Here is a 25,068-nt window from a genome sequence, read left to right as displayed (position 1 = left end):
GGAGGAGAGGAGGAGGAGGAGGAGAAAGAGGAGGAGGAAGAGGAGGAAGAAGAGGAGGAGGAGGAAGAGGAGGAGGAGGAGGAAGTTGAGGAGGAGGAGGAAGAGGAGAAGGAGGAGGAGGAGGAAGTTGAGGAGGAGGAAGAGGAGGAGGAGGAGGAAGTTGAGGAGGAGGAGGAAGAGGAGAAGGAGGAGGAGGAGGAGGAAGAGGCGGAGGAGGAAGTTGAGGAGGAGGAGGAGGAAGAGGAGGAGGAGGAGGAGAAAGAGGAGGAGGAAGAGGAGGAGGAGGAGGAAGTTGAGGAGGAGGAGGAAGAAGAGGAGGAGGAGGAGGAAGAGGCAGAGGAGGAAGTTGAGGAGGAGGAGGAAGAAGAGGAGGAGGAAGAGGAGAAGGAGGAGGAGGAGGAGGAAGAGGCAGAGGAGGAAGTTGAGGAGGAGGAGGAGGAAGAGGAGGAGGAGGAGGAGGAGGAAGAGGAGGAGGAGGAAGAGGAGGAGGAGGAGGAAGTTGAGGAGGAGGAGGAAGAGGAGAAGGAGGAGGAGGAGGAGGAAGAGGCGGAGGAGGAAGTTGAGGAGGAGGAGGAAGAAGAGGAGGAGGAAGAGGAGAAGGAGGAGGAGGAGGAGGAAGAGGCGGAGGAGGAAGTTGAGGAGGAGGAGGAGGAAGAGGAGGAGGAGGAGGAGAAAGAGGAGGAGGAAGAGGAGGAGGAGGAGGAAGTTGAGGAGGAGGAGGAAGAAGAGGAGGAGGAAGAGGAGAAGGAGGAGGAGGAGGAGGAAGAGGCGGAGGAGGAAGTTGAGGAGGAGGAGGAGGAAGAGGAGGAGGAGGAGGAGGAAGAGGAGGAGGAAGAGGAGGAGGAGGAAGAGGAGGAGGAGGAGGAAGTTGAGGAGGAGGAGGAGGAAGAGGAGGAGGAAGAGGAGGAGGAGGAGGAGGAGGAAGAGGAGGAGGAGGAAGAGGAGGAGGAGGAGGAAGTTGAGGAGGAGGAGGAGGAAGAGGAGGAGGAATAGGAGAAGGAGGAAGAGGCAGAGGAGGAGGAGAAGGAGGAAGAGGAGGAGGAATAGGAGGAGGAATAGGAGGAGGAGGAGGAGGAGGAAGAGGCGGAGGAGGAAGTTGAGGAGGAGGAGGAGGAAGAGGAGGAGGAGGAGGAGAAAGAGGAGGAGAAAGAGGAGGAGGAAGAGGAGGAGGAGGAGGAAGTTGAGGAGGAGGAGGAAGAAGAGGAGGAGGAAGAGGAGAAGGAGGAGGAGGAGGAAGAGGCGGAGGAGGAAGTTGAGGAGGAGGAGGAAGAGGAGGAGGAGGAGGAGGAAGAGGAGGAGGAGGAAGAGGAGGAGGAAGAGGAGGAGGAGGAAGAGGAGGAGGAGGAGGAAGTTGAGGAGGAGGAGGAGGAAGAGGAGGAGGAAGAGGAGGAGGAGGAGGAGGAGGAAGAGGAGGAGGAAGAGGAGGAGGAAGAGGAGGAGGAGGAAGAGGAGGAGGAGGAGGAAGTTGAGGAGGAGGAGGAGGAAGAGGAGAAGGAGGAAGAGGCAGAGGAGGAGGAGAAGGAGGAAGAGGAGGAGGAATAGGAGGAGGAGGAGGAGGAGGAGGAGGAGGAGCTGCTGGTGGGTCAGGGAGATACAATGTAAAAGAAGCTGGAGAGGTAGGAGCCAGAGGGCACAGCCCCCGGGGCCATATTGTTTTGTCTTTGGTGCAAGGGCAATGGGGATCCATGGAAGGGCGATAAGGAGCAGATCTGCCTTTTGCAAAGATGCCCCTGGCCAAGGAGTGGGGTGAACTGGAAGAGGCGGAGGGGAAGGAGGCGTTGGGGAGGAGGTGTGGTGGGGTGGCTTCGACCCCAAAGGAGAAGTGTGGAGAGAAGCGATTTGAGGGCTCACCCCGAAGTGCCCACTGGCAGGAGTTGGGGATGTAAGGTTTCTGGGAGTCAGGTTGTTGGGGGGATGGAGGAGTGTGGCTTCAGGAGGTGGCCAACGTGGGCAGCAGTGATGGGCAGTGGAACTAGCCTTCTGCAGAAAGGGCACAACTTGCAGATGACGGTCAAGGGTCGTATTTTCTGTTGATATCAATTCACCAAAGACCTGGGGACCAGACATCCAGACCAGCGGCCTCTGCGAGAAGTGAAATTGCTCCCTGGGCTGACCATGGGACAAGACTCTCAGACCATGTTTGTGGGTGGAATCAACAAAAGACCAGTCAGGAGATGCCCTGGAGATACCTTTTCAAACGACAAACTTCTACGATGTCCTGACCTACTAGAACTATTTCTGTGTTAGAAAAATATTTGACTCTTTTACTTTATGATCAAAAGACAACTTTGTGATTCTTCCTTGTGATTATTATCAATCTAGATCTTTTATTCTTCATCAGAAAAAAAAAACACTTTTATCTACATTTTGTTATGCCTAATTATTTTCCTTCATCCATATTCCAGTATGCTAAATCTTATGATGATACATGGAGATAATCTTCAGTCGGCTCCTTTGCAAGCGATGCTAAGAGTTCATTAACAACCAGAACCCAGATTCAACCCCACTGTTTACCATGTTCTTATCCACCAGAATCAAGTTATTTGAGGGTAGGGTGGGAAAGATTATCCTTATTTATCAAATGAGATAATGTGCAAAGAAAGTACTTTGAAACCAAAAGCAGTATACAAACTGTGAACTGTTATAAACACTCGGTGAGCAAAATTCCAAAGTTGTATGAATTCATCACAGTCCCCATAAAACATTTATTTTTGAGCAGAAATAGCTTCCCGGTATACCCCCCAAAATAACTATCAGTAAATATATGGTGAGAGGGCTCAACCGATTAATACAGTATAAAAGTTCATTAAGTGACTGTCAAATATACAAGGGTTCTCAGCCAAAATCATGAATGATTGTTGTAGTGTCCAGTTGTCCTTCACTTTGGCTAGAATTAGATCAAGAGGGGGAGGGGGAGACATGCAGCTGTGGGCAGGAAGTCAGGCCAGGGTCCCATCAGCCACACCCAGCAGCCAGAACCCCCCAAATGATCTTTCCACTGCAAGAAATCTGGTTCCTTTCAAGTAGACAGCATTTTTCTTGGGAAGGAGAATGTAAGTACTGAGACAAATCATGTCCACCAACCTAGAAAGCAGAGGCAGCCCCTCTGGCCACCCTGAAATTGAGCATCTGGGAGCAGTCACCCCACCTAAGCTGGTCAGCGGAGGTAAGGGGCACACACACAGTGGCTTTTGCCCTGTGGATTTTCAAGAGGAAGAGGCCTCAGGCATGATCTGTTCAAGGTGCTGTGGCTACTGCTGTGTTAGCAAATCAAACACAGACGTGCAGCCTGCAGAGGGGCAACACACCGCCAGGCTCCGTGCCTGCCTCTTTGCAAAAGCCAGACCTTGCTGCTGGAACTCCGGGGCATGAGGAGGCAAGCTTCCTTCTCCCCCATCCCTGTTCTCTCCGGATAGGACGTTTATCTGCTGTTAGAAACACAACCAAAGATAAGGGATGTTTCCCCAGGGAGGCAGAGGAAGCGTGTCAGTCAGCTTTCTGTCACTATAATGAAATCCCTGAGATAATGAACTTAGAAAGATAAAAGGTTAATTTGGATTCATAGTTTTGGCAGTTCCAGTTCAAAATCAAGTGGCCCCATGGCTTTGGGCCTCTGGCCAGGGTGGTCAATCATGGTGCGGGAGCTTGGCAGAGCAGGCTGATCATGTCAAGAGCCAGTGAACACACACACATGAAGAGGCTGGGATCCCACAGTCCCCTTCAAGGGCACATTCCCAATGACCTAAAGACCTTCCACTAGGCCCCACCTCTTAAAGGGTCTAACACCTCTCAACATGAGCCTTTGTGGGACATCTGTTTCCAAAGCATAGAAAGAAGAAAACACTCTCTATATAATAACAAAAAGACAGTGGATGGTCATGAAGTAATTAAAACTGAGAGCAAACTAGAAAAGACAGCCAAATGGGTAAGAATTTCCAAATGGGTAAGAATCCCAAGGAACAGAACATATTCACCGTTCGTCTTTTGGGTGGCGAGATCAAAGAAAAGAAATTTAAAATAGAAAAGACTGCCAGTCAATTCGGACCACATTTAAAAGACAAGGGCAAATGAGAAGAAAGAAGATTAAGATAAATGGTTTCACCAAGAGACGACGAATTTAAAACACAAAAGTAAGTAAGGGGTTTAAGGATTAAAACATGGAGTTCAGAAGAGAAAATATAAAGATTTTTTAAAAAGAATCGAGAAAAACATTTTAAATCAACTTTTAATTTTGGAGTATTCTTAGATGTACAGAAAGGTGGCCACAAGACGAGAGAGAGTTCTCCTGAACCCTCCTGATGTGCCTTGGGATCCAGTGCCAGACGCCACGTGGAGTCCACTCATTTTTCCACTTGTACCCTCTTTAGTGTGCAGTTTGGGATACTACATTGCATTTAAGGGAGAAATATTTTTAAAAGAAACTAAGCAAATATTTAAAAGCATATCCAAGCAGATATGAAAGAGGAATACTGAAGTGTAGAAACTAGTCCAGATAAAAGACACAGAGAAGTGTCCCCTGGAGGGCAGACACCTGGTTGGTGGCCAGCCGGCAGGCAGGTGAGCCAGGCAGAGAGGCCTCTCCAGTAATTGGCTCTTCATTTGCCAATCAAAATAGGGCCCTACCTTAATCACACCCCAAGACCAACTGCACGGGGACTAAGGATTTAAATGGGAAGGGAAAAACTTGACGACTTCTCAAATATAGAAGACAACATGCTCACGAGCGATCGCAGCCGGGGCGGGGGGTGGTGGAGAATTTACTAAGATTTTTTTTTAAAGTACAAACTATAAAGGAAAAAAATGAGACACTGGACTGCATGGATATCAAAAATACCTCCCCATCAGAACAGACCATGGGAGATGGCCTAATGCAAACCAGGAATTTTCCACACATGCATCAAAAAATTAGAATCCAGGATACCTTTCCAGTGTCTAAAATCACTAAGAAAGAGAGAAGTCACTTAGTCGGGAAAGAAAAAGCAAGTGACCCAGGCGTTTCCTGGTGAGCGAGCCTGAATGTTTCATAAGAGACTGGTGAGGAGACCCCCGACCTCATCGGCAATCGGAAACGCAGAGCGGCACATTTGTTCCGGGGAATATTTCTAGATTGTTCTTTCCAACACCTTCCTGGTCAAAACTAAAGGTGCTTGGATCAAGGAGTGAATCCTAGGCCTCTCCCTGGAGAAGTCTGATTCAGGAGGCTCGGGATGGAGGCCAGTCGTCAGTATTGTCATATCCATTCCCCAGTGACTGGTGGCACCCGAGAAATGTGCAAAACTGTGCTAAATGTTCAGGTGCATCCGAAGAGCACCCAAAGATGCCTACGAGTTACAAAAGAAAAAGGAAAGAGAGAGGGAGACAAGGAAAGAATGTGTGTGGGGGGGATGAACGCATGTCCTTCCACCGAGGAATGCAGGAATTAATTGTAGCTGTTCATGCAAGGGAATGTCACCGTGTTTCATGACTTCAAGATGTCACTGACTAAGGTCCAGAAGAGATTTATGGACCACTGAGGAAGAGGTTGCCAGTCCCTTCAAGGCATAGTGCTTTCTCACACTTCAATTTTCCTCTCATACTATTTAAAGATCCTTTTAAGCTTCTTCAGACAATTTATTATCTCTCTTGTGGCTCTGTCCCCACACCTTTCTATGTACAATGTTTTTTTTTCTAAAGCCAAGTCACGGTTGCCATAATGTTGAAAACCTCACAGACTCCATTGACACTCTGCTCCTGTGAGATCAACAATGCACAACACCCCAAAGTGACAGCGTTATAAGGAGTCATGTCCGCTCACGGTGACAACTGCCACCAAAGCCCGCCAGGCAGACAGCAACTGTGAGGGGCTGTAGATGGCAAATCAGAGCCTGGTTTTAGAGGTGCTAAACTGTAGTGATAAATATGCATCTTGAGGTTGGGGCAGCACCGTCTGTTATGGCATAAAAATAAATACACCTGCCGGGCGGGGTGTTGCACGCCTGTCATCCCAGGAACCCTGGAGGCTGAGGTGGGAGGATCGCAAGTTCGAGGCCAGTCTCAGCAACTAAGCGAGGCCCTGAGCAACTTAGTGAGATCCTGTCCAAGACATAAAAAGGATTGGGGATGTGGCTCAGTGGTTAAGTGCCCCTGGACTCAATCCGCAGTGCCCAAAATAGATAAATAAATAAACTTTACTCAAGGAGACCTACACAAACCTCTAAAGCAGAATATCAGGAAAAAAAAAGCCACAGACTATGTGAAGTATGACGTTTTTATAAAGTACAGAAATATACAAAGCCCTGCTAGATATTTGGGGGCATGTACATGTGACATGTCCTACATAGAAAGACAAAGAAGAAAAAACAATCCAGGCCCGTACCATCTCTTAGGGGAAAGGAAGAAGTTGGTCAAGGAACACACGGAAGCGTGTGATGTTCTACCTCTCAAGTTCAAGTTCAGTACTGATAGTGCACATTCATTTTATCAGGGCTAGGATAAGAATCAGGCATTAGCTTCAGGAGGTAACCAAAAAAATCTCAGGGAACCAGTTTAAAATATTGCAATGTAACATTTTGCTTTTAAAAAATCAATATGAATGCAAAAGCAAACCACGGTCAAGAAAGGATTAAAGTTTTATTTCAACAGAGGAGTCAACCCTGAGCCCACATGAGCTTGCTTCCCTTGTCAGTCCCTAATCCCGGCCCCAGCTCAAATAAAACTTTATTGACACCAACAGGAGGCTGGCCCATGTAGTTTGCCTGCTTGGTTGTTTGAACAATTTCACTAAAGATAGCTTTATCTTGGTGTCGGAGTTTCCTTGCCCCACCCCTTAAATTTTGTGCACCAGGAAATATGCTAGTTCTAGGAAAAGCAGAAACACCGGTTTATATCCCAAACACATACACACACGTATATGTGGATACACAACTTGTAATTTGTAACACTGTCTCTAAAATATTTTGTAGAAAGCAAAAACCATTGAGACTTACCCACCCATCAATGGATGCTTCCCACCACAAACCCCTAAACAGATGCGGGATCAGGGTGCCTGCCCACACTAGGAAATGTCTGAAACAGCCTCCCCCAGGGGACTAGCCCTCTCTGCAGTCCATTCTTGAGTCTCCTCTTTGTCGTTCTGCTGGGAGAGAAGTAGAACCTCACTTCCGGATGGGGAAACAGAGAGGTTGAGGAACCTGCCCCATGCTGCACAGCCAGGAATGGCCCAGCCCGGGCCACACTGCAAGGTTTTGAATGCATTCAATACTCCTTCCACCATCAAACTGATGGGGGGCTTTTCCGAACTGACTGAGTTTATCACTGAACTTGAAAGTGGGGTGACCAGAGAAAGCCAAGAATAATTCTGATGGAGTTCATTTTAACTGGGAAAATGTTCCTGTGACGGAGCAGGCAGTGTAGACCCGGGAGTCTGCGGCTGTGACTAATCCGCTCCCGCCCCCACCTCTGCCAAGAGCCCCCCCCTCAGACTCTCCTCCAAAGCAAACGGCCACCCAGAGAGCCATGGGGCATTTTGGGAAAGTGGCACTTCACTCCTTATGGTCACTAGGGGGCTATCCGGAGGTGATCATCGGAACACAGTGATGGACGGGCAATTTCACAGTTGAGGAGAGTTCCTGTCACTTGTCCCGGAGCACCCCGTTTACTCCCAGACCGATCCGGCCACCGGGAGGCTGGCTCATTAGCAAGGTACTCACAGGACTCTGGGCTGCAGACGGGCCCCTTGGAAACGCTGCCTGAGTCCCCAGGGCTGTCACAACCCAGTGCCACAAACTGGGTGACTCACAACAACAGAGACGCATTCCCTCGCGAGGCCGGAGGCCAGATGTTTCCTTCCCCGCAAGACGGAGCTCCCTCTAGGACCAGGGAAGGGGTCTCCTCTCCTCCCTCCTGGCGCTCCTGGCTTGCAGGGCCTCCTTCTTGGTCACCTCCCTGGGTTCCTCCATCCAAATTCCCCTCTTCTTCTAGGACACGTCACTTTGGACCCAGGTCCACCCCACTCCCAGGACGACCTCGACTTCACTGCACTCATGATTCTGCAATGGCCCGATGGCTAAATAGGACCACTCTGAGCTCCTGTCTCCGGGGGACAATTCCCAGTGGATGCTCCTGTCAGGCAGCCGAAGTGGCCGTTAGGGAAGGAGTAAAGGGCACAGGTGCGTTCACACCTGAGCCTGAGACTGGACAGCCCCCCTAAGAGGCTGAGATTAGATCCAGGATGTGGAGTCAAACCCCAGACCTGGCTCCGGCCTCCTGTGGACTGAACTCCAGAGCTCTGCCTCCCCACAGGGGCCCTGGCTTCTCAGCAGGGCTGTTCCCTCCGCCCTCCACGCTGTTGCGTCCGTCCCCAGTCATTCTCTGGCGACTCCGGCTCAGCCTGTAGGTCTCACTCCCTGGCCCCCCACTGCGTTTCCTCTTTCCCACTCCCTCATTTCCTATGTTGGTAGCATCCTGAACCCCAGCTGTGGTCAGATACACTCTTGAGAGTTCTCATATAGACAGTGGTCAGTCCACTCTTGGGCCAACTGGGGAGCCACTACGAGCAGTTAGGGTGAGGCTGGAGGAGGCAGGTCACCGGGTGTGCCTCTGTCCCCGGTCAGCGCAGCGCTGGACCCCGTCTCCCTGGTTACCGTGTCCTGAGCTGTGTTCCTGGGTCATGCTCCTCTCCCGTGAGATTCTGGGCCATCTTGGACCCAGAGCTATGGAGCTGGCCCACTACGGACTGAACCTCTGAAATCATGTCCCCAGATCAACTTGGCTCCTCTCCACTGCTCCTGTGGGGTTCGGGGGGCACGACCCCACAAAGCCAGGTAAACGGTCACAATTGGCTGTTTCGTCTCTATCCCCCCCGGCAGTCGGGATGGTGGATAAGGACAGAGAGCCCTGGCCTCCAACCCAGGGAGATGTGGTTGGTTGAATGGGAAGATGGGGGAAGGGCCTTTTTCGTTAACCAGCTGCACACGATCGTGGGGTTCATTTTGACATACTCATCCATGTAGATGACCTCATTCATAACACTTAAAGAAATATCTCATAAGGACTCTAAATAAAATCGGAGTTTCTGAATCGATTTTCTTTTAATCACTTTTTGGTACCAGGGATTAAACTCAGGGACACTCGACCCCTGAGTCCCATCCCCAGCCCTATTTTGTATTTCATTTAGAGACAGGGTCTCACTGAGCTGCTTAGGGCCTCACTTTTGCAGAGGCTGGTTTTGAACTCGAGATCTTCCTGTCTCAGCCTCCTGAGCTGCTGGGGTGACAGGCGTGCACCACTACACCCATTCTAAATAGATTTCAAGATGTCTCAGGAGCCACTTGCTAGGGGACAGAAGGAAAGGATGCCCAGAGAATGGTACACCAGACCCTCCCTGCTTCACGTATTATCTCTTATTCGTGAATTGGGGTTCTAGGTAAGATTCCTTTTTGCGGAGAACTTTTACTGCTAAATAGTGTAAGAACGTTTTAAGACTCCCGTCTAGAAAAAAAATAGTTTCTGCTACAATTTAAATATGATTTGTCCCCTCTGATACTTATGTTGAAACGTGATTGCCATGGCAGCATATTTATGGGTGGGGCCTAGTGGGAGGTGTCTGGGTCTTGGGGCAGCGCCCTCCCGAAAGATCAATGCCTTTCTTATAGGGATGTATTACCTGTCACCAGAGTTCAGCTCCTTTTCTCTTTTCCACTTGTGCCTGCTTGTCCTTCTGCTTCCCACCATGAACTGAAGCAGCACAAAGCCCTCCTTGCTCTTACACTTCCAGCCTCCAGAACTATGAGCTTAAAAAAACTTCTTTTCTTCATAAATCACCCAGCCTCGGGTATTTTGTTATAGCATAGAAAACAGACTGAGACCATTTCTGACTTGGATTTTATGAATCAATAAAATAAATAGAGAATTGCCTAAAGTTAGCAACGGCCTTCCCCAAATAAAGACCCTAAATAAAAAACAATCACACTTTACCATTACCATCATTTAATTTTTTTTTTAAAAAAGGACATGGAACACCAAAAAGGTCCACAGGATACGGCCATAAACTCAAGGAATGTTGATTAAGTTCACAAACATACTTTGTGGAAATGCTCACTATGGTGTCCCCCTTTTCTCAGGTGTCTGGTCGCTGGCAAAAATATAACCAGGCCTGAACCCTCCCTCTGGGCTCTCTTCTTGGTCCCAGTTCAACAGGAGCTTATTAAATACCCAGGTGCTGGGCCTGGCCTCAGAGAACAGAATCAGTCGTCAAGGAACGAGACAGAGACGTGCGTGTAGTTGGTCTAGAAAACCAGGATTTGCAAAGCGCCCGGGTCCCCTCTCTCGTAGGGGTCCAACGATTCCATGGCTTGGGGCCAGCTGGGCTGAAGATGGAGCCAGGGCACCAGATCACCTGTCAGAAATCAGCATCTGCCCGCAGCAACGTCACCAGCAAACAGTGGCCTTGCAGGACCTTCGTACCTGCAGACTACACGAGATCACAGCACAGTCCAAACCCCGTCATCTTTTTATCTGTGGGGCTTGGATACGGTTTGAGATGAGAAAATCAAATTTGCAGTCCAGACGCTGAGGTTGGAGGTGCTCAGGAAATCCTGTAGGGGCTTGCTGTCGCCCGCTGGCCGCTCCGGCCGGCCGGTGCTTAACCTTGGCTGCGCACTGCCACCCCCCAGGATGTACTGAAAAGCACTACTGCCGGAGCCCAGGTCTCCAGGGGTTCTGATGTCACCAGGCTGGAGGGCAGCCTGAGCACTGGAAGTTTATAAAGCTACCCAGGTGACGTGCATGTGCAGCCAAGTCTGGAAGCCACCAGGCTAGAAGCGGTTCCTTCTTGATTCGTGGGGAGCTGAAAGTCCACGGGGCTCCCTCTGGAGGGACATGCTCTGGAAATGGAATCTCAAGTACACAGAAAAGGGACAATTTGTCAAAGGGATCCACGCTCTTCCTGTGGATCAGCATCTGTGTCCCCTGACAGCTGCTCAAGGACGTAGGTGGGTACAGCCCTATACTCACTGGCCAGATGAAGAAACTGGGGCTTTGCGGTACTGGGGGATCCGACAAGAGCCACACAACCAGGGTTGCAGCCCTGAGAGGAAAACACAGACGGCCCCAGTGTGCCTCTGTCCCCCACAGTGTCCAACCAACTGGACTGCAAGCTCTCTGCAGTCAGGGACTGTGACACCCACTTCCTTGACTCCTTTATGACACTCAGTATCATATTTTGTATATTAGAGATTCAATCAATGCCAATGACAGTCTTCAGGTATGGTGGGTTCAGGGCGTCGTCCTGAAGAAAACAACGAGGTCCCAAAACTGACCTGAACCCCAACACCACATGGGTGAGGGCTCCTGTGCACCCAGCATGGTGCCCGGCATCCTTCTATTTCATCCTAATACCCACTTCATGAGGAAGGTATCATGTGCCCATTTTAAAGGTAGGGAAAGTGAGGCTGGGAGAGGTTAGCTAATGAACGTCAAAAATAAGATTGGGACGCAGGCTGACCCCATCCTAAGGCCAGGGCTCTTACCTCTTTCTTCCCTCCCTCACAACCAGCAGCTTAACTCTTTTGTTCTCCTCAGGACCCGAAGGTGTCTGGGAGAGCAGCCCTGTTGGAGGAATATCTAAGGTGACCTTGGGCAGCGTTCGCGTGATCGTATGGACTGGCCCGGTGCCGACTTTCCCTTAGTCTTGTTTGGAAGAGGAGAGGGAGGAGGACCTCTGCATTGGTCTCCTAGGGCCCTGGAGCAAGTGGCCAGCTGGGCAGCTTCAAACAAGAGCCATGTACTCACTGTGACCCTATTGTGGAGGTCCCAAACCAAGGGGCCCTTGATTTCCAAAGCGCGGCTGGCTCTTTCTGGAGGTCCTGAAGGAGAATCTACCCCCTGCTGCTCTCACACTCAGTTTCTGGTGGCTCCAGCAACCCTTGGTGCCCCCAGGCTGTGGGCGCCTCACTCCTATCTCAGCCTCCATCTTTATAGGGTACGTGGTGGGTCTCTGTCCAAGTCGCTCTCCTCTCCTGGGGACACTAGGCAGGTTGGATCAGAGCCCACACTAGTGACCTCATCTAGACTTGAGGACACTTGCAAAGACTGCATTTCCAAGTCAGGGCCCATCCACAGGGAGCCAGAGCTTGAAGACGGGCATGACTTTGGGGTTCACAGTTCCCTCGTCCAACACGGCTGCAAATGAACCGCAACAGACAGGGTGGACATGACTCTGGAAAGATAAAGGCAGACCCCTCTCCAGCCTCTCCAGCAGCGCTAGCGTCTGGCTTCACCTTCTGTACACCCTTAGTGACAAGAGACAAGGCCAGGTCTGGATCAAGTCCCCTCTCATCACAGAGCATCCCCAGGAAGGTGAGGGCTGGTTCCCGGCCACCTGGAGAGCCGCAGGTAGGACAGTAGGTGCAGGGAGGTCCTGGGTCTCCCGCTCCCGCCCAGGGTGATTTTCTGCAAAGATGTCACACAGGAAGCAGAAACAGGCCCCCAGGTGCAGACACCCTACCCAGACCCAGCACAAGGCAGCACCCGACGTCCTGTAAAGAAGCTGGTCCTTCTCTTTGACCGTGTCCAAGTCATGAACAACAAAGACAGACCGAGAAACTCTGGCTGGACGGCCGAATGCAATATGAAACCTTGGATGGTGCCCTGTCCCGGGAGGAAAATTTTCTGTAAAGGATCCAACGGGGCAGTCGCTGAAACTGAATGTGATCAGAGGGAGATACGGGTACAATGTTAAGTGCACTGAATTTGGGAGCTCTGTGTGGTTATGGAAGGGTCTAAGCGAACAGGCAATGCAGTCTGAAAAGGTTTGCAAAAATGAGAAAGAGAGAGAGAAATAGGGGGGGAGAGAGAGAGAAAGAAAGGGAAAAATATTAAAAACTAAGTTCTTGATATTATTATGCCACTCTTCCTGCAGTTTGGAATCCCAGTTTCCCCTCCATATTCATGGAAGATTGATTCCGGGACCCTCGTGGATTCCAAAACGGAGGATGCTCAATTCGCTGGTAGAAAACAGTACAGGTTTGCCCAGAACCCCACGCATCCTCCTGGGTACGAAAACCACCTCCAGATCGCCCATCACACCTGCTACAGTGTCCCAGCTACGGAAGTCGTTGCTACATTATAGTGTCTAGGGCACAGTGACGAGGGGAAAGGTCCACACCCGCTCAGTGCAGATGGATTTTTTTGGTAAATATCTTTGATTCTCCGTTGGCTGGTTTGCAGATGTAGAAGCCATGATACGTAAGCGCTGATTTCAAAAATGAGAAACTAAAAATCAATTGTCCCATGGCCCAGTGATTCCGAAGCGCTGGCTTGCAGGACCCCCCCACCTGGGGGGGAGGCTCGTGGGAACTCATCTTGCCGGCCCCCTGCTCTGAGCTCCTGACTCAGTAGGTTTGGGACCCGGGAGGAGGGCAAGAATCTGCATTTCTAACGAGCACAGGCTGCTGCTGCTGCTGGTGGTGGTCTGGAACACAATTTCCCCCCTGGGGTAACCCAGTTTACAGGGTGGAGGTGACCACCCTGTGACTGGACACAGAGGGGTTAAAAGGGGCTGTTTCTGGAAAGGAAGGTTGGGAGGGGCGGGGGACAGGGAATGCCAGGGACCAGTGCTTTTTACGAAGGACCTCTCCGAACCACTTTGCCTGCAGGTGTGTGTATCTTAATGCCTGCGGAGCACTTAGACAGGGACACTGGGGTGGAGCCATGGGCAGTACCTGCTGGGGACCTGCTAGACACTGAGTTTCCAAAATAGGGCAAGGTGAGTACGGCATCGGCTGGGTCCATGGTGGGGGGTACCAGCACCAATGCCAACTGCCCCTCTTGCTCATCCTTGGGGAGCAAAGTCCTTTGTGTCACCGCGGTGAGAGACACGTTCTGTCCTGAGAACTGCTGCCGCTGCGCCAGCCAGGATGAGCCCAAATCACCCCCAACCTCTCTCGATTCTGAGCCGAGTCCATGGTGGAGGCGCAAACTTCTGTGGAGACACGCGCTTCTCCTCCCCCTCTGCTGCGGGGTAATGAACCTCGGCCTCAAGCCTCATTACACCCCATTATACAATCAGCCCCATCCCGAGACTCTTCAGAACCCTCCAGTGACTGCCCGAGCCCGGGATGCGCCACTGGGCTTCCTGGCTCCTCACGGCTCCCTGCTCTGTCCCCACGACAAAACTCCAGGACGGGGCACATCTCCACCCGGGGTCTGCGCTCCTCACCTCGTCTGCGGGACCAAGAATGGGACCCAGTGAGGACCCGGGATGACAGCCCCGGACGAGGGCACGTGCTCTTTCCAGATAACATTGCAAAAGCGAATACTTCCTAAGACCAGTGCCTCTGTCTCAGCTCCAGCTGGTGCCATTATGATCCAAATAGGAAAGTTCCAGACCCATCGGCCACTTGTTCCCCGCCGCAGCCGCTGCCCTGAAGCTCTCCACCCCCAGGGCAGCTAACAAAGAAACCCCAGCCCTGACCCCGACACCCAGGATGAAAGAGCCGCAGAAGCTGCCCGCGGCTGGCTTCCTGGCCACTGTGGGCAGCTGCCTGGCCCCCACGGGGATGGCCAGCACCTGGGCCCATGGGTGTCATGAATATTAAAAGAGAGCCCAGGAGGGGTGGCGAGTGGCTAGCCAGCGTGGGTGCTGCTCTCTACACCAGCGCAGCATGCTGACGGGCAACTCTCCAACCGGGAGAGAAAAACTCAGCAAGTTCAGTTCCCCACTTGCTGAGCAGCCAGGGGTTCAAGGAAGATGGTGTTGTCCCTCGCAGCCCCGAGTTGTAGGTTAAAGGACTCAGGATGAGTGCGAATGTCTCACCTTTCCTGACCTTGTAGCCCTGGGCTTGTGACTGAAACTCTCCCAGCCCCAGTTTCTTCATCTGTGAAATGGGGATAATAATGGTGCTTGGGTTCTAGAGGACGATGCAGCATGGATGAAATAAAAGGAAATTGCTTTGCACGACGTCTGAAATATTGTCAGCACAGAATAAATGCCAACGGCTATTACTGTCATTGCACCCCTGTTCCAAGTGACTCCATCATCTAACACAGCAATAGCTCCCCGCCGACCCTTTATGGAGACGCAGCAGCGCCCTGAGCACCAGCCCCCGGGCTAGGAAATTTATCTGTGCTCCTCGTTTTAGCCTCATTGCATCCTCGCGGGGTAGAAAACGGGCTCAGGAGGTTCACTGATTTGCCTAATGACTGTTCAGCAGCGGCTTAGTTGTTCCAAACCCAAAATCCCTTCCACCAGCTGGTGATAAAGGATGATGAACAATTGACTTTTCATTTAGGTGGCTCTTTTTCACTCTAAAGTAACTTTTTTTTTTAGGGTACCTAGAGACAGCCTCATCTATGTACTTGGGATCTGAGATGACCCTCTGAAGAGCCACAGGTACACAGCTTGTTGGACCCCAAATGGGGTACATGGGTGGCGACCCTCAGCCCCGACCCAAGCAGCATGGAATAAATACAGACGGGCCCTGACTTAGGATGGCTCATGGATCAACTGCCCTGATTTGATTTTTGTACTCGATGATGGAGTCAAAGCCTGCTCATATGATCCGTCTGTTTCTTCACTATTAGTACAGTATTTAATAAACCACACGAGATGTTCAACTCTCTTATAAAATAAGCTTTGTCGAAAATACAAGCAACAATCAATGTTGGCAAGGATGTGGGGAAAAGAGGTACACTCATATGTTGCTGGTGGGGCTGCCGATTGGTGCGACCATCACGGAAAGCAGTGTGGAGATTCCTCAGAAAACCTGGAACGGAACCACCATTTGACCCAGCTATCCCTCTCCTTCGTTTATACCCAGAGGACTTAAAATCAGCACAGTACAGTGGCTCAGCCACATGAATATTTATAGCAGCTCAACTCACAATAGCTAGACTATGGAACCAACCTACGTGCCCCTCAACAGACAAATGGATAAAGGAAATGTGGTACATAGACACAATGGAATATTACTCAGCCTTAAAGAAGAATGAAATCATGGCATTTGCCGGTAAATGGATGGCGCTGGAGAATATTATGCTAAATGAAATAAGCCAATCCCAAGGAACCAAAGGCTGAATGTTTTCTCTGATATGAGGATGCTAATTCACAATGGGGTGGGGCGCTAGGGAAGAATAGAGGTACTTTGGATTAGACCGAGGGGAGTAAAGGGAGAGGGGGGCCCTGGGGGGAGGAAGGATAGTAGAATGAATTGGACATTTTTATTCCACATGGTTACATGACCCGTGTAACTCTACATCACAGACAACCAGAAGAATGAGAAGTGATGCTCCATTTATGTGGGATGTGTCAAAGTGCATTCTACTGTCATGGATAACTAATTAGAGCAAATTTAAAATTATTTTAAAACTAAGCTTTGGCTCAATGATTTGCCAGATATAGGCTAATGTTAGTGTCGTGAGCACGTTATGGGGGCTACGCTAAGCTGTGATGTCCGGTGGGCGTGTTCTATGTGTCCCTGACTTGGGGTATCTTGGATTTACAAGGGGTCGACGGGACTCCCCTGTAAGGTGAGGGCCGTCTGCGTAGTGAGCATGGAGAGGTGCGCCCACTGCTGCTTCTCAGGGAGCAAGTTCCTTTCTGAGTCGGTGTCTGGAGACTCAAGTATCCACCAAGGAGGCCTTTGTCCAAATCTGGGAGTTTTATTAGTTGCTTTACATAAGGGCTGAACAGGAGAGTCTGATACCGTGCCTGATTCTTACTGAGTGAGCCCGAGAACACAGAGGGCTGGGAGCCCGGGAGAACCCTGCTTCCTCCATGAGCTGGGGCTCCTGGGGCACCCCTACCTTCCCCGACTCATCACCCCTACACCAGGGGAGTAGGGCGAGCCCCGAGGAGGTGACGTCCTTCTCGCAGCCCACACAGGACCGCCGGCCACCCTGAGGCTCCGAGGCTCGGTACTCGGGGTAGAGGGGGGCTGGGAACCCAGACAAGCAGAAGAATCCAGCCCTGGCCGAGGGGCTCTTTCCAAACCGCATCCTAAAGGATCAGGGACTTGGCGAGGGGAAGTGGGTTGGGGGTGAGCCTCAGAAGGGCCAAATTCCCCAGCTCTGGAATGGGCCTCTGCGGACTCTCTTTTTGCAGAGTTGGGGACACGGAGACCCAGAGAGAGAAAAGAATTGGGTGGGCTGCAGAGGTGGGCTGCAGGCGAGGGCTGGGTCTGGGTTCAAGACACAGCCCGGGGCAAGGCCAGGCGCCCTCCGGGCTCCTCTCCCATCTGTAAACCCAGAACAGCGCTCGCTGCCGGCCTCCCAGAGCGTGGGGAGTCTGAACGTGAGGACTGTCCACCCGGCCAGCAGGGACAAGGACACACAGGCCGTTGGTGGCACTGGGGCTCCAGCAGAGAGCTTCCTGTTTCTTCGACTGGAGCCCGTCCCACCCTCCAGGCTGTCTGTCCTTCTGCTATTCCTTGGCATCAATGGATGTGGGGCTGGTCCAAGGGGTTCCAGCTCATCCCACGGGGACGCCAATGCCATCCTGTCCCTTTTCAGGAGGTCAGAGGACAACCTCTTCGCCCACAAAGGCCAGGACGGTCCAAGGGCCAAGTGCTGGGAGCTGCCTTTGAATAAAGGTCTTGGCTGCTGCCCAAGGTGGACAGACCAACCTTCCCTCTCAGGTGGGCACCAGAGCAGGGGCAGAAAGGCAGGAGCCGTGGAGAATCCTCAAAGACCCCTTGCCAGGGGCAGGACCCAAATACTCTGGCCCAAACTAACGTGCAGAGCACTAGTCAACCCCCAGGGGGACTGTCCTCATGTTCACTCATGGGATAGTGATGCCCGAGGACAGACTGCTGCTGCCCCGTGTCGTGCCAAGGTCAGTTCCAAGCACTCTTAGGGCTAGAAGCAGGGGGACGGCATTCAGCCACAGTGGCCAGGGGGCCAGAGGCTGTAAATACCAGAGAAAGGAGTTAAGAAGCAACATGATGACAGCCACCATTTATTAAGCACTTACTGTGTGCCAGGCCCTGTGGACAAGGTCATGCCTGACAGGCATGAGCTCAGCTGGTCCTCACGACTGTGTATGTGGCAAACCTATAATTATCCCCATTTCACAGAAGAAGAGACCGAGGCTCAGAGAGACTCTCATCTCACTGGAGGTCAGACACGTCAGAACTAGGCTCACTCCCAGGGGACAGCCTCGACATCCAGCCAGATGTCCGATGTCACGTAAGTAAATCAACAAATAAAACTCCCAGATTTAGAGAAAGACCTTCTTGGAGGGATTGATTTGGGTTCTCGAATCACATCTGATGGTTGAACTGATCTACTCTGCATTAGAAAGAACACGATTTAAGTCCCAGCTCAAGTGCGTGACAGCTGTGTGAATTCGGGCGAGTTTTCTGCTGCCCCACAGCCTCGGTTTCCTCATCTGGACAATGGGAACAATCCATCTATCCAATCAATAATTGCAAGAACTCAGAGCTCCCGAGGGTGGGTGATTAGCTCAGTAAACATTTCTCTCCTTTACCCAGAGTGACAGCAAGACGTGAACAGCCCGTGGCTGTATGAAGGGGCAGGGGTCACTTTTTCCACGGTCTAGCGGCCCCTCCTTCTCCTGAGCAAACCAATCAATCAAAATTGCTATCTTGGCCAGAGGACCGGCCGGACTGTGTTCAAGGGACTCCCCTCTGACCCTGTCTGTGCCCGCCCGTTCATCACAATGGGCCTCTGGGCAGAGGAGATTAAAAGCCTTCTGAACCATCGGCCCTTCATCTCCAGAAACTTCCATTTCCGCTCCGAGTAATAACAACTCTGTCTCCGGCAGAAAATTGGTGAGAGCAAAAACATAAACCACCCCAGGCCACGCTCAGCCCAGTTTGAACCTGAATATATCTCTGAGATGCAAAGGTTTCGCGTGGTGACCCGAGCTAGGGAAAAACACACCGCCTCATCACAGCCACCTCGTCCCCAGTGGCTAAGAAAAACCCGATGGAGAGCAAAGCTGCTCCTCTGCCACCCTCCACACCTGCGGATCAGAGAGCAGGAACTCGGGCCGGTGATTACCTGCCAATCACTCCCCCTTCAAAACCACCCAAAGGGGCGTGAGAGGTGCGCAGGGGAGGCGGCGGCCCCAGCTGAGCCTTGATCAGTGAGCGATTTAGGAGTGTCAGAGGGAAACAGATCATCTGCACCTGGCCCATAAAGCCAAAGTGCTGGGGACCAGAGGTGGCCGCCCCGTCCCCGCCCCTGCCCCCAGCCAGTGCAGCCCCAGGGCGGTGACTTACTTGCAGAGAAGTTGGCCTCCGTGGTGTGGACCGAGTGGACAGGAGGGGTGGACGGCAGAAAGGGCGCGTGTCCCACGAAGAAGGAGCGCAGGGAGCGCTCGGACAGCAGTGGGGAGCGCTGTTGGGAAGGGATGTTCTCACAGCTGCCCACGCTGCTGTGGATCTTGAGGTTCAAAGGTTTGCTCTTCTTCTTGGCCCTGGGAGGGAGAGAGAAGACCACAGGGAAATGTATCCATCCAGGCTCCGAATTAGGGCCAGGCTTGAGTCTCCCCCCGGAGGGTCCCAACCCCAAGGGGAGACACGAGAAGGTCCACAGCGTCCAGGAAAAGAGAAAGGGGCCGGGGGGGGTTCCCCACCGAAAAGCCCGTTCCACCATAGAGGACAGCTAAGGGGACAAGCCATCCTTTCTACCCTGCTCCCTCAAGAAGCTCTAAAGAGCCCAGGGCCAAGGGCATCTCCCACCTCACACTCTGAGCTCTCAGGGTCACGAGCCCCCACACTGTCCTCTGGCTGTCTGAAGAAGTGGACCTCGGTGCATTCAGGAGGTCTGTGTCAAGGTGGCCTCTACCCCATCCGAGACGTCAGTCCCCAAGTCACTGATCTGCATCCATATGAGAACAACCTGCTTGGGCACACACCCCCACTGGTTCTCAGTCCAGCCCTGACCAGGAGCTCTGGATGGTACCCATCTTGGGGGTGCAGAAGGAAGTGGGCCCCTCCCACACTGTGGGCTGGATCCCATGAGGCCCCTCAAGGGCAGCTGCAGGAGATGTGTGAAGTTATGTCAAGAGGGGACCCTGTGCGCCCCCAGCCCTCCTCTCTGCTCCCACCAGAGAGCAACCAGCAACACTTGGGGGCTGGGGGTGGGGACATGCCGGGGGTGTCCGTAGCCTGGTGAACAGGGCCACACTCTCCAGATTTTGACGACTGCTTTCACCAACCTCAGGCGAATCATTTTCACGCTGCAAACTTAACTCTCTTATCCATCAGAGAGTTCTTTGCCAGGATGTGGAGAAGATTAGACAAAATAATCCCTGTAAATTACTCAGTCTGAAGTATCAGGATCCATCATGATTGTTATCTACCCTGGGGATCCCTCTGAGGATTCCTTTGAAGTATACGCAACTAAAACAATGTGGAAACTTCTAGAAAGTTCGGTCCTAATCTCAGAGACTCTCTAAGACCCAGGAGATGCGATATTCTACAAAACCCCCATACCTAGCAAGCGCCTCTCATTTAACAGGAACTTAAATATTCGTTGAATGATCTCTAAACAGCAAAGTGAAGAAACCCTCAGCTCGTAGCCTCTGATCGATGGCCGGCTCCAAATCCACTCGAGAGAAGACGGAAGAGGGAAACCTGACCTCAACCCTGTAACCCCAATGGGCTGAGTGAGCGTCTGCCCTGTCTACCACAGAGTGCATTCGTGGAAAACCCTACAAAAAAGGCAAGGTGCATGGAATTGTAAACATAAGGAAATTTATAACAACTCTCTGAAGGAAAGAAATGGTGTGATATTTAAACAGTTAATTAACAGAAATGTGTTACCACTGTTAATATCCAATCAGAAGCCAACTGTCTTACTATCGCCAACTATCATCAACTATCTTACGAATGATATTTTTGTACGCACTCAAGGTTGGGCTCAATCAAACATATTCTTCAAATGTCTAAAAATTTCAAAAGAGGGGGGTGAGGGGCTTGGCGATTATGCAACGTCCCATGCTCAAATAAAGAAAAACACCAGGGTTTTCAGGATTCTTTTTGAATCCATATTTTCTCTCTGTCCGTCTTCCTTGCAAGCAGATAATTAGCAGGTGAAGTTGTTCCATTTCCAACAGGACTCTTCACACTGAGAAACAGACGGGGAGGAAATGTTAAAAGCAGAAGCACTCCAGCCAGGTGCTGATGGGCTTTGATCTGCAGCTCAGAGAGGGCATCTCGAGAGGCCTCGACACAGGTGTGGACATTTTAAAACCGGTCCAGTTTACCAAGCAGGACGCTTCATCGTGAGATTAACGACAGCACTGACCACGCCTACTATTACTGCTACTTTGAATACAGACCGTGTCCCGGGGGCTGACTCTGGGGCTTTTCAGGTCTCATTCCAAGCCTCACCATGACCTCTAGGAGGATGCCATGTTATCCTCTCTCCACTGACAAGGACATAGAGAAAGGACAGGTCATAGGGAAAGGGCAGGGGAAGGGTGGCCCGCCCGTCTCTTAACTGTATCCACACCAGACTCTCCCCGTCAGTCCTGACTCCAGACCACTGTCCACCCTGAGCCCATGGTCCCTGACCTCTAGCAGAGTCCCGGAAGGCTCCTCCATCTCTCCTCTTGGAGGACTTCACCACAACACCCCAGAACCCCACGTAGATATTTCCATTTGTCCTTCTCCCTCTCTCTTGCTCTGAGCCCTCTCAGTTTTGAGCGACTAAAGAGGAAGGGCAAGATGGCAAGATGGCCTCTTACCGAATGTTCCTACTGTTCCTAATGTCCCACGCACCGTGACCTGGTCCTCTGACCCTCTCACCCTTGGCTTATGAGCCTCCACCACCAGGAACACACTCTCCTCCTCTTTGTCCTCGACGACTTAGCTCTGATGTCACCTCCTTCAGGAAGCCTTCTGAGACCCCAGTCCCTCCCAGCATGGACTGGCCACTCTTCCTGCAGGGAGCCTTCTCTAGTGCTCCCTCGTCCCTCCCAGCCTGAGTTGACACCACGCGGCCATGTTTATTCCCGGTTCCCCACATCTGTCGGACTGTAGTTTTCTATTCTTTTTTTTTTTTCCAAATTGGTTTTTCCAATTTCTCATCTCAGCCCCCAGAAAATGTAGAGTTCATTTTCCTATCTTTGGCAATCAGCGCAGACACTGGCACATAGTAGGTGGTCGCTGGATGCTTCCTAAATGATCACTCTGGCATGTGCCACGTGGCATTCATTCCATTTCTATTTGGATCGTAGGCTCCTCAAGGACAGGAACCCGTGGGGTTCCCATGGTTGAACCCTCAGCCCCTAGTTTGGCACCAGATGAATGAAAAGCTTGGAAACGCGGCTCCCTGTCCCCAGGAGCTGGTTGAAGGGTGCTTGGTTAAAACTGCATCCCAACTGCCCTCACCCCTCCTGTGCACCTCTCCCCAACCCCCACCCTGTGCAGCCGGGAGCTGAGCGCCCTCTGGTGGTCAAAGCAAAGCCTCCTTGAATGGAAGAGCCAAGGAAAACTGTTAATTTAAAAACTCAGGCAGCCTAAAAGTCACACTCTCCAAGAGGCCTGCCACTCAGCACTTGAAGGAGCCCCAGTGTGCCTGCCAAGTCGCCCCCTCGCAGCAATGGGGCTGCCAACCCTGCTTATTATCTCCCCCAGGGTCCTGTGGCAAGGACCAGACAGGTGCTTCCTGTTACAGCAGCTCTCGTTGACTGACTCTTCCCCGCCCAGAGCTGGAGGAGAGGGAAGCAGGTGGAGGCAGGCAGGGGGGCACCTCATTCCACATGAGCGTCCAGTGGTGAAGATAAAGGAAGCCTCAACCCCAAAGGAGTGTCATCTAGTGCTTAAGCTCAAAGGCTTTGGGATAGGAGAGATTGGGGCTCTAGTCCTGATGGGGACCTCAAGAGAGTGACCTCCCTCTGTGAGCCTGGGTTTCCTCACCTGGCAGTGGGGAGAAGACTTGCCCCTCACCCAGAGGCTACTGTGAGAGTGTGAGGTAGCCTACAGGAAGCGCAGGGTCTCTGAGCCTGTTACTGACCTCACCGTGACCAGCTGGGACCACGTGTCTTTATAGCTATGGCAACAGCCTTGAAGAACCGGGAACTGAAGCCAATTCTTGTTTTTCCCCTGAAACGCCCAACAACCCCCTCACCACCACCACCACCCTTGATGAGTGAGGAGGACACAGCCAGACCCGGGGATGCCACGGTCATCTCCCAAACACCCACAGGAGCCTCCAGGCACCCAGCCACCAGGCAACGAGGCCACACACACCCCGGCGAGAACCAGCTCTGACCAGCTCACTTAGCAGAAGGTCCGCGGTGTCAGAGAGGCTGACTCCCAACTGGTGGCCGCAGATGGAGCAGAGGAGGGGTGGATGGACAGGTGGATGGACACAGAGATGAAAGGGAGAAAGAGAGCGAAGGAAGAAGGGAAGACGGACAGATGGACGGACATAATGAAGAAAGAGAGGACCGTAGGGTGGACAGAGGGACCGAAGGAAAGAAAGGAGAGAGATGGGAGAGGAAGTGGGGGGATGAGTGACCAGAGCAGGGTGGAAGGAAGTCCCACCACGGCCTCCCTGCGCGAAGGAGGCTCTCACAGACGAGATGTGCTCCACCTTCACCATCCCCCCTCGCGCCCCACGCGTGCTGTGCCTGGTGACCTTGAGCTAAGGTTCCCGGGAGTGCTGCGGGTGTCACTCACAGGATGGCGCCTCCCGCGGTCTGTGCAGAGTAGTACCTGTCCATGGCACCAGTCACCTATCAGGAAACGGGGCCAAGGACATCCTAGGAGGGTCAGCGACAGCCTCTGGGACATCCGCCCTGGGGGAGCCGTAGGGCTTTCCAAATGGGGCCCCAGAGCCAGGATGAGCGGAGGCTGCACATCCGTGTTGGGCAAAGACACCCCGTTCAGGGGTCGGCGTCCATGCTTAGGAAGGTCAAGTAGGCAGAGGCTCTCCCAGAGCCGGCATCTAGGGAAGTGCCGCCCCCTTCCCTGATGCCTAATAAACGTGGGATAGCCCAGGACTATTAGGATATTATTAGGGTTATTAAAGGGATCCTGAGAATGACAAATATCAACTGAAAAAGTTGGTTCACGAGGCTCCATTTCCAAGTCACCTTCCTCCCTTCCTCCCCCACCTGAGCTGCTGCCTGACCGGTCCTTGCTGGAATCTCAGGTCCACATTTTTCCCCCTTTTTGGGGCCACTTTTTTGCTGTATTGAGATGATGACATTCACACGCATAATTTAACAATTAACCACTTGAAAGCAAACGATTCACAGGCGTTCAGCACATCCACATGTTGCACAACCGCCCCCTCCACCTAGTCAGACATTCATCTCTCCAAAAGGAAGCCTTTCACCCATTCCACTCACTCCCGGGTCCACTCCTGGCCAGCCCCCCACGACCCCCGGTCTGCTTTCTATCCCTGTAGATTGGCTGATTCTGGAGATTTCATGTACTTGGGATCATAATATGTGAACTACTCAGATGGGGTCCGCACGCTAAGGGAACCTCTGTGTCTGGCCTCTTTCACTGAGCAGAAAAGCATTCAAGGTCCATCTGTGTTGCGGGTTTGGATCTGGGCTTCATTCTTTTTTTTATGGCTGAACAATCAGATCCCACTTTTGATTGTTTACAAAGTATCTCTGCTCAACAAACAAAGCCAGGTTTCTAAAAAGCATATATTATATCACGTCACTACCTGTTTTAAAACCTTCCAAAGGTTTCCCACTAGTCTCCCTTCCTCTGTCTACAACATCTTCCTAGGACTCTCCAAACTACCGTCTAAATTCTAGTGCCATCCCCATGTCGCTCCATTACTCTACCTGCTCTGGCCATTTGCTGGTGCTTGATCACACCAGATCTCATCCACCTCAGGACCTTTGCACAGGCTGTTTTTGCCATATGGGACATTTGTCCCCATCCTGCCCATTGGTAGAGACCTGCTCCTCCTTTAAGCTGAAGGAAGGCTCACCATTTCTTTAGAGAGGTCATCCTGAACTCTCAGAACTAGTCCCACCTCTTGGTAACATATGCTTCCTGCAGCACCTGCCTTTTCTTATAGAATGTATCCCCGTTAGAATTCTGCATTTATTCCTTCTGGATGAGCATCTTCTCCCCCATGGCCTGTGCC

General features: G+C 51.8%; 1 protein-coding gene across 1 annotated transcript in view; it reads right to left on the bottom strand.

Moving 5' to 3' along the window:
- The window catches only part of Ksr2 (kinase suppressor of ras 2), a 357,219-nt gene that overhangs the window by 126,181 nt on the left and 205,970 nt on the right, over positions 1-25,068 (bottom strand). The window contains exon 5 of the mRNA XM_058579886.1: positions 19,221-19,417. Coding sequence (XP_058435869.1) covers positions 19,221-19,417 — 197 coding nt within the window. The remainder of the gene's footprint in view (positions 1-19,220; positions 19,418-25,068) is intronic.

Source organism: Marmota monax, unplaced genomic scaffold, assembly GCF_021218885.2.
Source record: "Marmota monax isolate L192 unplaced genomic scaffold, Marmota_monax_Labrador192_F-V1.1 WCK01_AAM20220418_F8-fsc00092, whole genome shotgun sequence".
In the NCBI taxonomy this organism is placed as follows: Eukaryota; Metazoa; Chordata; class Mammalia; order Rodentia; family Sciuridae; genus Marmota; species Marmota monax.
The sequence above is the reverse complement of the archived record's forward strand: the minus strand, read 5'-3'. Positions and strand labels throughout refer to the sequence as shown.